We start from the raw sequence: 13,616 nt of genomic DNA on the forward strand, positions 1-13,616 counted from the left end.
CCTGTCCCCACCTGTGGGAGGTGGAAGAAGGGGTCGCACCCTGAGGTCACCCTGCCAGGTGCTGCTCTCAAACCCCTTCATGTTCTTTGCACTCCCTGGTAGATCTGGTGCCGGGAACAGAGTATGGCATCGGGATTTCAGCCGTGATGGACAGCCAGCAGAGTGTGCCAGCGACCATGAATGCCAGGACTGGTGAGTTTGGCCCCACTGCCTGCTCGAAGCACAGCTGGCTCCTATGGCTCAGATGCCCCCATAGGACAGTCTGTGCATGGGGACAAAGCTCTGCACCAACCCTCTCCTGCAGAGCTTGACAGCCCCCGGGACCTCCTGGTGACAGCCTCCACTGAGACGTCCATCTCACTGGCTTGGACCAAAGCCATGGGTCCCATCGACCACTACCGCATCACCTTCACCCCCGCCTCAGGAATGGCCTCTGAAGTGACAGTGTCCCAGGAGGAATCACAGCTCACCCTCTCGGAGCTGGAGCCTGGGACAGAGTACACCATCTCCATCATCGCTGAGAGGGGACGGCAGCAGAGCCTGGAGGCCACCGTGGATGCCTTCACAGGTAGAGAAAGACAAGCTGGGATGGGGACAAGGGCACAGACCTTGTTGGCTCCTCTGCTAGCCCGCTGCATCCCTGGCACCAAAACCCTTGAGGTGGTGATGGGGATGAGAGCTGGGGTCTGTGTGTCCACACAGGAGCGGGTCTGTTGACCTCCAAAGGAGGATGGCTCTACCAGTGTGGTGGCACAACCCCTTTGGCCAGCAGCACTGAACACGCTTTGCTGGAGGTTCCCAAAACGACAAGACAGGATCGGGGGAAACAGACAGCCCTCTGCTGTCCTCTGTGGTCAGGGTGGCCTGTGTGTCCATAAGAAGAGGAATTGAAGCCTTGGGGGACCTCACAAGGACCTCTGGCTGAAAAGTCTGCAGTCATAAAGTGCAGACAGCACATACTACCTGAGGTGGGACAGTTCCATCACCCACCATGCGGGTCTGGGATGGAGGATGTTTACAGGTGGAGCTGAGAAAAGCACCACTTTTCCCCTCCTGGTTCTGCCTCTTGATCCCAGCAGAGTTTCAGATCAATGGAGAGCCCAGATCTTTAGCTTTGCCACCTCTTTTAGGTATTTCCCATTCAAGCCCTGGGAAAACGTGGAGGTGAGGATCTGCAGACAGTTGGGGTTGCATCTCTCCTCTCCATCTTCCAGGTGTTCGGCCCATCTCACAGCTGCACTTCTCCCAGCTGACATCCTCCAGTGTGAACGTCACATGGAGTGACCCATCCCCACCAGCAGACCGCCTCATCCTCACCTACAGTCCCCGGGACGAGGAGGAGGCGGCACAGCAGGTCACAGTGGATGGCACCCACAGGCACACCACCCTGATGGGCTTGCAGCCATCCACCGAGTACCTGGTGTCACTGGTGGCCGTGCACGGCACCATCAGCTCCGAGCCTGTCGTGGGCTCCATCACAACAGGTACCACGGGACACCCCCCACCAGGCACGGGACAGCACCGGGGAGGGCAGGCAGGGGGATGGGGAGTGGACCTGCCTCCCACAGCTTTCCTTTGTGCTCCATCTCACCAGGGATTGATGCACCGAAGGACCTCAGGGTGGGCAACGTCACCCAGGAGTCCATGATGGTCTACTGGAGTGCTCCCATCGCTGCCTTCGACCACTACAGACTATCCTACCGTGCTGCTGAAGGTAACAGGCCAGACCACTCCTGTTCGTGCCCTGAGCTCACAGCTGCCAACCCTCCCTCCATCTGCTGGCCCGAGCATCCTCGCCCAGGCAGCATCCCAGTGCTCCGGGCAAAGTGACGAGTAACTGGGATTGGCTACAGGGCAGAGGTTGGGATGTCTGGGGTGAGGATGGGAAGGGAGCACTGCAGCCAGCTTGGCACAGAGGGGCACAGGGAATGGCCCCCAGCAGTGTGCCCTCCCCAGAGACGGTTAAATTCAGGGCTCAATCATAAAATCCCACCTCCCTCACCCACTTCCACTACCTCATCTCCCTTGGGCCCAGTTTTGTCTATGCTCTGCCAGCAGAGTGATGGGCACGCAGGAGTGCACCTGCAGGCACGAAACCCAGTTACCTCCAGTGTCTTGTGGGCCTGCCATCCCCTCCCAAGCCCCTCCTGAGCCCCAGGGATGGGGCCAGCCGTGATGTCAAAGCTCTTGGCTCCATGTCTGCAGGGAGGACAGACAGTATGGCCATCTCCAGGGATGCCACCGAGTACCCCCTCCTCCACCTGGAGCCTGCCACCAAGTACGAGATCGGGGTGAAGAGCGTGCGGGGCCGGGAGGAGAGCGAGCTGGCCTCCATCACTGCATACACAGGTGAGGAGCTCCTGGTGGGCAGGGAACAATCAAACAGTGTCAGATCCAGCCCTGGGCAGGGCTGGCAGTTCCTGCTTACACTAATACTCAGGTGTCTGAGGGCAAGCTGGACCTCACACCAGCCAGATGCAAGCTGGAGATGATAAGCAGGGCTCACAAGGGCTCAGTGTGGGCTTTTGAAGTATGTCTCAGCAAAGTTTATCCCAAATATTCATGGGTAGTCATGGGTAAAAGTGATAAAGCTGTGTACCAGGCACAGGGAAGCCAGAAACATGATGCTGGGCAATCATGACAACCTTTCCTGAACAGAGTACAGGTTTCCAGAAATAATCCCTGGGGAAGCCCTGTCACAAACAGCATCTGCTGCAAAAATAAAACCCTCTGCTATCCCCAGACTCCTCAAAACCTAAAGAAAACCCCTAACATGCCAGACTGTGCATCAAGAAAACAGTGGAAGAGCAGCCCAGGTAGCAGAGTAGCACAAGCTATGACATCTCTGCACTCCAGCTTGGGCAGCAGTAATTCCTGTGCAGGCACACGTGTCTGGGCAGCAGGGCAGGACACAGAACCACGTGCCACATGGAGCCCTTCCAGTTCATAGTCCAGTCTCCTAATGCTTCTGACTCTCTGGCTCTCTCCCCCATGCAGCCATGGATTTCCCTCTGGGGGTCACGGCCACCAACATCACTCCCACCGAGGCGCTGCTGCAGTGGAACCCGCCGCTGTCGGAGGTGGAAAGCTATGTCCTCATCCTTACGCGCCATGCAGGTACAGCGGGGCTCTGTTCCAGCTCGCCTTGACCTCTCTCCCATCCCAAAGCCCAGGGCTCAGTGGGTGCCCTTCACAGAGGGAGGAGGGAAGGAGCCCTTGCCTTGGGCTTTACAGGAATTGCAGGAAAAATTAGACCATCCTTCAGCTTGAACAGCAGCACTACAGCTCAGCTGCTGCACAGTACCTTATGGTGTTTCAGCAGTAGAAATGCTTTTATTCATGAGGTCATATCCAGAGACACATTTTGGAGAGCCACCTTGGATGTCTATCCTAACTCTTCCCTTTTTGCTTACAGTTGCAGGAGAAACAATTCTCGTGGATGGAGACAACCAGGAGTACCAGCTGAGCAACCTGCTGCCCAGTACCACCTACACAGTCTCTTTGTACGCCACCAATGGGCCTCTCACCAGCCAGACCATCAGCACCAACTTCACTACTCGTATGTACAGTCACCTCCCTCACTCCTCACCCCCAGCCATGCACCCACCCCAGGAAAAGCAGCCAGCAAGGCTGAGCCAAAGCTCCTGTTACATAGCGTGGGCGTTGAGGTAGCCACATGCCAAAAGGATACAAAAACCAATCCCAAATACCAGCATAAGGGAAGAGTTAGGGTAGACATCCAAGGTGGTTCTCCAAACACAAGATCAGAATTTTAATCAACAAGCATCAACCACTATTTTCACTCAACATCTGTCCATCCATCCATCCCCCCCATCCCTTTCTTTCAGTGATTTCTACTGGATGTGCTTTCCTGAGCAGATGCTTGACCAGGTGGTTTTTTTGCCCAAGGCCATAGTCCAGAAGAACATGACAACCCGTTTTGCTCACAAGCAGCTTGACAGGTCCCATAGCACATGAATTTCCCAGCTGTTACCCTTAAGGTGGCATGCAGGTAGAGGAGGACTTCCAGAGGGTTTACAGAGCTCTGTTCAAGACTGGGGATGGGTGATGAGGTCTTGAAACTCAGGGTGAGGATGGACTTTGTGCTGTAGCTCAGTGTAGCAAGGTTGAATCCCAGTGTACCGGGTTGGGAAGCAGGGCTGAGGTGGTTGTACGTGAGAAAATGCACTTCCCTGGGTCCCTGTCCACTCCTGCAGTTTTGGATCCTCCAACAAATCTGACAGCCAGTGAAGTGACACGACGGAGCGCCCTCCTCTCCTGGGTTCCTCCTGTGGGAGAGATCGAGAACTACGTCATGACATACAGATCCACCGATGGCAGCCGGAAGGTGAGCGAGTCCTCACAAAAAAGAGACTCATCAAGTCAGGGAATAACAAGACCACGGTAAAACGAGCAGGAGAAGCCAAACAAAGCAAAAGAATGATGCTCACCAGCTCAGGGAGATCAGAAGGGCAGACACTACTTCCTGCTAAGCAGGATGATAAGAAAAAGTAAGAAGAGATTGTCTAATGCAAAATGTTTATGCACACCTGCTGGTGTGGGCACAGAGGGGTTACCTGGGAAGTTTGGAGGAAAAGGGGAAATTCACAGCTTGTGAAACACAAGCAAGCTGAGGCAGGAGAATATTATTCTGCAGACAGAGATGCTAAAAAGGCCATCTGCCCTTCCTGCAAAAAGGAAGATAGGCACAGACAGCTAATTAATGCTGCAATACAATACAATTTGATTATGTAATGAGTATGTCCACATCTGCCTGTCTGGAGGAGCTGCAACAAACACTGCCAGAAATATGTCATGGCACATAGTCCAGTTTCCTTTGCTGGTGTGACTGGCTTGCAGCAGCCAGAGGATAATAGCTTTGTGAAGGGGTTCGATAACGCTGTGTGGCACTGGCCAACACCCAGAAAAATTAGCATGACAGGAATCGACGGAGTCAGAACTGGCTGAGAACCAGGTCTGGCCAGCTCTATTCCTTGCACTGCTTGGGCAATCAGTCATGTCTTGTACCGAGGGCACACAGATCCCAAGAGAGCCAGGAAACAGAGCACACAGACTGCAAACCTTTAAATCTGTCTCCAAACCAGCCTTCTCCCACCCAAACCGTTCCGAAATGTTGGCTATATTGACTGATCTCACGTTCACTCAGTCCAGGGGTCTAAGCAGTCATGCAGGGCTCCTCGGCCAGGCTCCAAGGGCTGCAGTAGCTTGTGGCTTCCCTTCCCTCCTCACTTGCTCTTTAGGCTCCCCATCGCTTTTCTCATCTGTTGCTCTTGGTGTCTGCCTCCTTCTGGGACCCATGTACAGGAGCTGATTGTGGATGCTGAGGACACGTGGATCCGTCTGGAGGGGCTTTCTGAGACCACGGAGTACACCGTGCGCCTGCAAGCTGCCCAGAACGCCGTGCGGAGCGGCTTCATCTCCACCACCTTCACCACAGGTGAGGACTCGCGCTGCATCCCCTCAGACAGCCAGAGGTGAGCCCACATGTCATGACGGTAGGAATGGACTGCTCTTAGGGACTCTCCCTCCTCAGGCAGCATTCCATCAGGATCCACAGAGAGGTACTTTAACGATGCTGTGACCCACAGTGCTGCTTTGCTACAAACAGTTAATGGCTGAAGGATCTATAATTCAAACACAAGACCCAGCCCAGGGGTTTGAGCTTCAGACCAGGAAGCATCTACCAGGCTCTTTGCCTTGCCCATGTCTGTCTTCAAGTGCATAAACAGAGGAAAAAATACCCACTAAAATCAACAACACGTATCAACAGGTATGCTCCTGGGAGAGGAGCCAGCCAGTGGCTCCATGCTGTAGACATGATCCAATTGCTCACAAATATCAAAGAATCATAGAACACTTTGGGTTGGAAAGAATCCTTAAAGGCTGTCTAGTCCAGTCCCCCTGCAGCGAGCAGGGTCATCTTCAACTTGATCAGGTTGCCTGTTGAATTTGACCTTGAAAGTTTCCAGGGATGGGGTATCCCTGGAAATATCAAGCAGGTGCATCTCTGCCACCACCAGTGGAGTCTCAGACAGCAGGGCCAGCACTTTATCTAATCCACTGACTTTATCTAATTGCATTATTCCTCCCCACTCTAATTCTAGAGCATTCCCAATCCACTAAGGCACTGAAGAGATGGGAATGGTTTCCTTTCAAAGTCAAAAGGTGGGCATCCACAGTCACCACAACCCTCACAGAATACTTACGCTTCCAAGGATGAAGCTTGCATGAGAATGTCACCATTGCTGCCATTCTCTGCAACCATTCATAACAGAAATTATGCAAAGCAAATTGTCCCTCATCCTCTTTGAAAAGCATGGCTAGCCCAGGGCACTTACAGACAGAATGCATCTTGTTCAGGGCTGAATCCAATCATGTTTTTCCTGGGCATCAACAGCACTGAGAGGTCTCAAGATGATGTCCACCAAAATTCCTCCCATCTGCGCTGCAAGTTCAGTTAGGAGAGTTTTCCTGGAATCTGCTGTGAATACACTTCCCCATCTCAGTTGCATGCAAAGTTCCCTTCACCTGCTTTTAAGAGATAACAGAAACTATTTACATCCACAAAAGGAGAAATGACTTCTCTAATGCATCTACAGAACAGGCTTTCCTGTTATTCTTGCCTCTTACACATGCAGATAAAGCCAGTACAATTCAGGCAGGTGATGAAAAAATACATGTGATCCTTGAGGCTGCTTGGGAGTCAGGGATGAAGCTGCATGGGGGTGACTTCTCAGGTGGGATAAAGCAGCAGAAGCCCACTTACGTCAGGCAAGGAGAGCACCTTTTCCATCAAACAGAAATGTCCTCAGACCTCAGCAACCTTAGCCACCATTGCCAGCTGATGCAGCACCCAACACGTTTAACTTGCTTTTAAGATGAAGATAGGCATTAGCAACAAGTCTGTTTCTCCCCACTTACCCCAGTACCGATGAGACAGAACCAACCAGGAACTGTCAGCAAGGCAATGCAATCCATGGACAGCATCTCTCATCAAAGCATCCGGACCTGGAATTCAGCTTACTCTGGCAATGCATCAAGGCATTTTGTTTGCAGAGAACAAGGACTTGTCTTTAAGGAGACCAGAAAAAAAGAAGGAAAGAAAACCACCCAGGCTTAATTTAAATTGTTTTGTTTCCTTCTGCTTGCAGTACACATCCCGGGGTTCTTCTATTCCCTCTGACATATTAATGGTTCAGCCTCTTTTGTTTCATGTTTGCATAAGGTTCTTGGGGAATTGTATACAGATGACACAAAAGGAAGAAACAGATACAGTATTTATAATTTATAGTGGTTTGAAATGTCTTTCAAGGTCTCCTTGGCTCTTAAAGATAGGAATATAAATTAAGAAACAAGCAATCTCCACAGAGCTCAGGGGAGCTCGAAGTGGTTGTCATTGAAGAAGTTTTCATTGTTGGATACTATAAAATACAAACAGTGTCTCGCCAGACTGTGCTACAGACCATGAAGATGGGGGGAAAAAAAGAGGGGATGTTCAACATTTGGACACAGTAATGACCTCCAAGTCTTCAGGTCACAAGGTGGGGGGGAACGTACCCATGTGGGAAGCAAAAGACAAGGGTTGTGCCTTGGTTCTATGGGGCACTACACAACTGTGATGGACACACACAGCTTAGAAGATCTGAAGGTCCCTCACACCTTCTCAGTTTGTTACAGAGACATCCTTGAAAACCACATCCACAGTACCAGCTCTGCACTCATTTATTCTTTCATCCATATGTACCAACACCAAAGAAAAAGGTGTATTGCCCTCTTTTTTCTTACATAAGACAACACTGTTCCCAGAGTTGACACTGCAATACTGCCAGAAAAATTGTCATAATTAAGATTCTCCTAAACTCTGATCACAAAATAAGATGTTTCCTCATTAGAGAACACCTGGAGCACAGTCACACAGCCCATGCTGCCTATCTCTAGCATCTCACACAGCCTCATTCCTGCTCAGTTTGCAAGTGACAATTAGTTCAGCGTGAGTCCACCATCATTTCCAAGGGCATGGAGAATCAGGAGAATCCCCCTGGAATGAGTAAAGTTATAAAAAACTTGATTGGAGCTGGCAATCCTGAGAGGAGAGCAGGTTTTGGTATTTTCACAGCTGTCTAAATATGCTGGTGACAGCTTAAACCCCAGGGTTTCAGACACAGTGCAGAAAGATGGTCCAAGAAGTGACATGCCTCATCATTCATCGTGATTGTTACCATGCACCTTTCCAATATAGGACATATGGAAGAATAATTAATATACGCACACATTTTTTTCCAGTAACTCCTCTGAAGTTGATGGCAGACGTAAAGTCTCACCGCCCCGTGGAATTACTTGGAACACAGAAACTTGTGGGGACTGAGGCATGGGGAAAAGGTGTCTCTTTGCTCGAATTTTGCCTTTTTATTTTGATTTTGCAGGAGGACGTGTCTTTGCTAACCCTCAGGACTGTGCCCAGCACCTGATGAACGGAGACACGCTGAGCGGTGTCTACACCATCTCCATCAACGGGGACCTCAGCCAGCGGGTGCCGGTGTACTGCGACATGACCACCGACGGAGGCGGCTGGATCGTGAGTATCCACCTGGTTGTCCTGCATTTGTCCCCATCACAAAGTGACTGAGCCCCTACCAGCAAAGCACCACCGTGCACGGCGATGACAGCAGGCTCAGTATCACACGCTTCATTTCCCACGCCACAGGGAATGGCCCACGCTCCGGTAATAATAGTTACACTTGGAGAAGTGCCCTTTGATTTATTTGACGTGTTTGCAGTGCTTCTGGAGAGCAAAATCTGTGAGTGAAGCTGATTTATTGTTCTAGAAATGAAATTAATGGCTGGTAGCTTTCACGGGGAATGATTCACGCTGCCCGCAGAAGGAGGGTGTCAGGCATCACCCCAATTGAGTCTGCACAGGAGAACTTCAGAAACAAATGCCTGTTTGGCTTCTGAATTGCACAAACACTGCTTGTCTTGATGTAGATGGACTGACAGTGTAAGTAAATAATGCCATGGTGCTTTGATCTTATTCATGTCAAACTCTTACTTACACACATTACACAAAATCCTGCCTGCTAGATGTATAGTCAAAACCAAAAAAATGGTCTTCCTCAAATGCTGATTTCTAGCCAGCAAATTTCCCTCTCACTCTGCTTCAGAGCACCCCCTTGGATATCACAGAAATAGCCAGCTCAAAGCAGAATTACATGCTAGAAAACCAGAGGCACCATGCATTAGCTGAAGCAGAAACCTCGAAGGCCAATTCCTTCCTATTCTATCATTGATTTGCTTTGGACGTTATCTAATATCTCTTTGGTTTCTATATCTGCACGTGAATTAATTGCATGGCTGCAATTAATGCTAACTGGATGGGCATTGCAATTTTCTCCCTGACAGGTACAATGGAAAGAAAAAAATTATTTTCTTTACCTTGTGTGTCCAAAGCCCAGCAAAGCCGTTTCTCATCTCCAGCATTATGATTTTCCCCCTGGTCTTCCTCCACATCAGGTCTTCCAGCGGCGGCAGAACGGGCTGACCGACTTCTTCCGGAAATGGGCAGATTACCGGGTTGGCTTTGGAAACTTGGAGGACGAGTTTTGGCTGGGTATGACCTTCCCTGGTTGCCTTTCATTGGTGTGTCAAACCTGAGTTCCAGGTGCACTGTGCTGCTCACCTGTGCCAGCCATTGGCTCCTTGCCCTTCACCACATTCCCCTACATCCTCCCTCGGACAGTTTTCCTTCTGTTCATTCCCTGCCCTTCACATTGGGAAGTCATGCAGAGACACAGCACATAAGACCACATTGTGAAGGTCAGCAGCTCCCTAGTTTGCTCTTTCTAGGAGAGGAGGTGGGTATGCTGTCAGTTTTCATGGGCCAAAACCCACCTTTGTCCTTTGGATGACTACAGGTTGCACTGGTGGCCAGAAAGTCAGCTGTCCAATGAAAGCAGGAAAGGAGTGAGTGGGAGACACAGCGCAGGTCTGAAATTGAGTGTGCTGCTCCAAAACCTGAACATGAGCCAAGGGGACCTGCAGCATAAACACACCCTGGCTTGTACAGGAGCTTAACACAACATAAGTAGCACCAGGGCTGAACAGCTGAATCTTCCAAGCTTCAGCAGCATGAAGAAATCTGAACCTGGGCCTTGAACCCATCGCTCACAGCCACAGGGAGGTGAAGACTGAGTGAAGACAGAGAGCTCAGGCCCCAGCACTGCCAGCAGATACACACTCACCACAAGTGCTGCTGCTCTTTGGTTCCTCTCCTTGCTCTCATTTCCCACTGCGGTTTTATTTGCCTAGAGCTTTCCTTGTTTGTTCACGGAGCGGATGCGGGCACCAGGTCTCACTGGGTGTTTCATTGTCTCAACAGGCTTGGACAACATCCACAAGATCACGTCCCAAGGGCGCTACGAGCTGCGAATAGACATGAGGGACGGCCAGGAAGCGGCGTACGCCTACTACGACAAGTTCTCCATCGGCGACTCCCGGAGCCTGTACAAACTGCGAATTGGGGACTACAATGGCACTTCAGGTACAGCCTCCTTGCTGGCAAGGACCTTGGGAAATCCTGGGACTGGTTGGTCCAAGACTGTAAAGGAAATCTCGACATGATATCTCACTTGTCTAGAGTGGCAAGGCAAAACCCCATAGTCCTTTCTGCCTTCCTGCAGTCCATCATGCAAACCAGGCTGATAAATCCCACTAAGGACACGGAATTTTCCATTGGGGATTAGGTATTAGAGACACTGCTGTCCAAATAACCAGGTCAATCATCAGAGGTGTCATCTCACTTGGCAATAGCCACAGCTGGCTATTGATGTCGTGCTGGAGGCTGTATTTATCGCCTTTCCACAGCTATGGAAAAATCTGAAATCCTCTGAGTCACTTCCTCATGTAAAGACCAAACACTGCCCAGTTTTGCAAGGACACTGTCACACCTGCTTGCTTAGTTGATTCAAGACAAGAGTTGCCCACCAGAAGCGAGTGGGTGCTAGAGGGAGGGCACAGGGGATCTCTTCCTCAAGAAGGGAGAAGGGGTAGAACTGTAGCCCCTTTATCTGGGATAGACGTGCCCAGCGCAAGCCTCCATGATGAAACTTCCACCATGTACTAGGTGGAACCTCACAGCATACCTGAGATGCAGGAATTTCCCTATTCAGTTAGTTGCCACTGGAAGAGAAGGGACAGGAATCTTGATGGTGTGCAACAAAGCACTTGCTCTAACCTCACATCCCAGGGGCACAAGGCATCCAACCTACTGCCAAGAATGGCAGTAGTGTCACACAGACATGATTCCCTCCCCTTTGCCATGCAAACTCTGCTTCTAGCCCCCCAGACAAGGAGCTTCTGCTCCACCTTGAGCTAAGGGAGCCAGGGCTCAACAAATGGTTCATTGCCAAAAGGTTTTCTAGTAAGTCTCTCCATAGCTGGACTGCACACAGCCAGCATGGGTCCACTTCATATGTCCTTAGGGATCACCAAGGAGCATATGAAGAATGTCTCCTTAAGTACATCACTCAATTGACCATATTTTTCTCTGGCTTTTCTTTCAAGAGTTATCTAGTGAGGAGGTGAGATGAGGTTAGAGGTTTTGGTGGGATAAGACATCACACACCTTCCAAAAGCTTCTTCCCCTTATCAAAAGAGAGAAAAGGTGGCCAAGCATCTTGGTTCAAAAGATGAATGTTTGGTCTCCTTTGAGAGAAAAAGCTCCCTTTGGCTAACAGGAAAGAAGGAGGCTGAAGGCATCCTGAAGTTATATAGCATAGCTAAGCCTCAGAAAACCACAGCTGCCAAAACCCGGGGTTGAATTGATGTCTGAAACACTGAAATTCAAACCCAAACACTTATCCAAGCACTTTATCTGACAAAGCCAAGAAGCCTCTATGATTTGCTATGGTCTGCACTGATCCTAAACAGACAGCAGAGGACCGCAGATGAACCAACTGAGAACAATTCCAGTTAGTTATTGCCAGACTGTCAGCTGCTTGAGCCATTGCTTGGCAGGCTACCGCATAACCAGAATATCCTAATTTCCTTGTGAAAAGACCAGATAACTCGGACTCCATCACCTTTAATGGCACCTCTTCCCACAGGAGACTCCCTCACCTATCACCAGGGACGCCCCTTCTCCACCAAGGACAGGGACAACGACGTCGCCGTCACCAACTGTGCCATGTCCTACAAAGGGGCCTGGTGGTATAAGAACTGCCACCGCACCAACCTCAACGGCAAGTACGGAGAGTCCCGGCACAGTCAGGTAAGGGCAGAGCTGGCCTGAAAGCCTCTGCAATTTCTTCTAGGGGAACATGTCAGCAAGCCTAGGTTAGGGCTGGGGATGTGTGGTTGGTGCACCAGGGTCAGAACCGGTGGCACGACCCCACACCAGCTGGAGCAAAGGGAGCCACCTTCACGCCATCTAGGCTAAAGCTTTGTGCCCCACACACGCTGCCATCTGCTGTAGTGTGTTAGATTAAAAAAAATACCTACCTGAAATCTGATCAGCCTTTGAGCAGTGGGAGAAAACCAATCAAGCCATAGCAGCAGGGGAGTTTCTTGCTCCTGCTTTAGCAAGCTTTTCCTTCTGGCTTCTCTACAGCAATCAACCTTGTTCTTCCTTCCTCTCCCACTCTAGTTTCTTGTTAGGGTCTTTCTTTACCCTCTGCCTTTCTCTCCCTCCTGCCAGGGAATTAACTGGTACCATTGGAAAGGCCACGAGTTCTCCATCCCCTTTGTGGAAATGAAGATGCGCCCTTACAACCACCGTAACATCTCTGGGAGGAAGCGACGGTCCCTACAGCTCTGAGCCAGCTGAACCCCTCCTGCCTCCCACCACCTGACCTTTTCTGTAATTCGTTTGTATTTTATAATATGAAAAGGGAAAAAAAAATTACTACTCGTCTGAGATAGCAACCTGCCCCTCACAAGTGCTGGAGGGAACCGTGGCACAGGGAAAGGCCATGGGAAAGGAAAGACCTCATTGCTTTGCATCTGTCCCAGAGAAATACCAAATTTCCAGCCTCCCTATCCCAATACTCTGGCCCTTAACATGAGAAGAAAGAGAAAGAGACAGATTTTTTGATATTTTTTTAAAATATGTAGAAATCCCCAGCAAACCCTGTTAGAAATGTTTGTCATGGGGCTTGTGGCAGAAACTTTCCCCACAGGTACCTTGGTGTGGCCATTTCCACCCCAGTCATGGCCAGGGATGCCCATCCTCTCCCTGCCTCCCAGTCCCCTCCTGGCTGGGAGGTCCCAAGCTTCATGCCAACCTGTAGACTTCCAGCAGGCAGAGGCCCATCTCTCTCCTGTGTGCAGGCTCTGGACACATGGAGACTAAGGGAGGATGACCAAAGGCTCATCCCATCCCCAGTTTTCACAGGAGGGCTTGGCAAATATCTGCATATGTAGGCAAACTCCAGAGAGTCCATAGCTCATGTGTTGGTCCCACCACAAGGTCATCCTTGTGTGCATGGGGTGTGTGGGAATAAGAACTACTCCACCAGCCCCCACCTGCATTATCCACTCCTCCAAGCTGAACTCAGCCCACTTCAGGTCCATGACATCTGCCTGGGTTATGCTGAACTTGA

At 50.5% G+C, this 13,616-nt stretch overlaps 1 protein-coding gene across 2 annotated transcripts in view; it reads left to right on the forward strand.

The window, feature by feature from the left end:
- TNR (tenascin R) overlaps positions 1–12,832 on the forward strand; it is a gene marked incomplete at both ends in the record, with an annotated part of 28,191 nt that extends 15,359 nt beyond the window's left edge. The window contains 14 exons of one of the 2 annotated variants that reach the window (XM_082287045.1): positions 103–192; positions 305–568; positions 1,215–1,484; positions 1,595–1,714; positions 2,206–2,349; positions 2,998–3,117; positions 3,416–3,559; positions 4,218–4,348; positions 5,326–5,458; positions 8,445–8,596; positions 9,532–9,628; positions 10,397–10,558; positions 12,123–12,286; positions 12,713–12,832. In XM_082287045.1, coding sequence (XP_082143171.1) covers positions 103–192; positions 305–568; positions 1,215–1,484; positions 1,595–1,714; positions 2,206–2,349; positions 2,998–3,117; positions 3,416–3,559; positions 4,218–4,348; positions 5,326–5,458; positions 8,445–8,596; positions 9,532–9,628; positions 10,397–10,558; positions 12,123–12,286; positions 12,713–12,832 — 2,111 coding nt within the window. The remainder of the gene's footprint in view (positions 1–102; positions 193–304; positions 569–1,214; positions 1,485–1,594; positions 1,715–2,205; positions 2,350–2,997; positions 3,118–3,415; positions 3,560–4,217; positions 4,349–5,325; positions 5,459–8,444; positions 8,597–9,531; positions 9,629–10,396; positions 10,559–12,122; positions 12,287–12,712) is intronic. The other variant, XM_082287046.1, reaches the window with a different exon arrangement.
- Positions 12,833–13,616: the final 784 nt, after the last annotated feature.

The sequence above is a fragment of the Coloeus monedula genome (assembly GCF_965178545.1).
Source record: "Coloeus monedula genome assembly, chromosome: 9".
NCBI classification, from domain to species: Eukaryota; Metazoa; Chordata; class Aves; order Passeriformes; family Corvidae; genus Coloeus; species Coloeus monedula.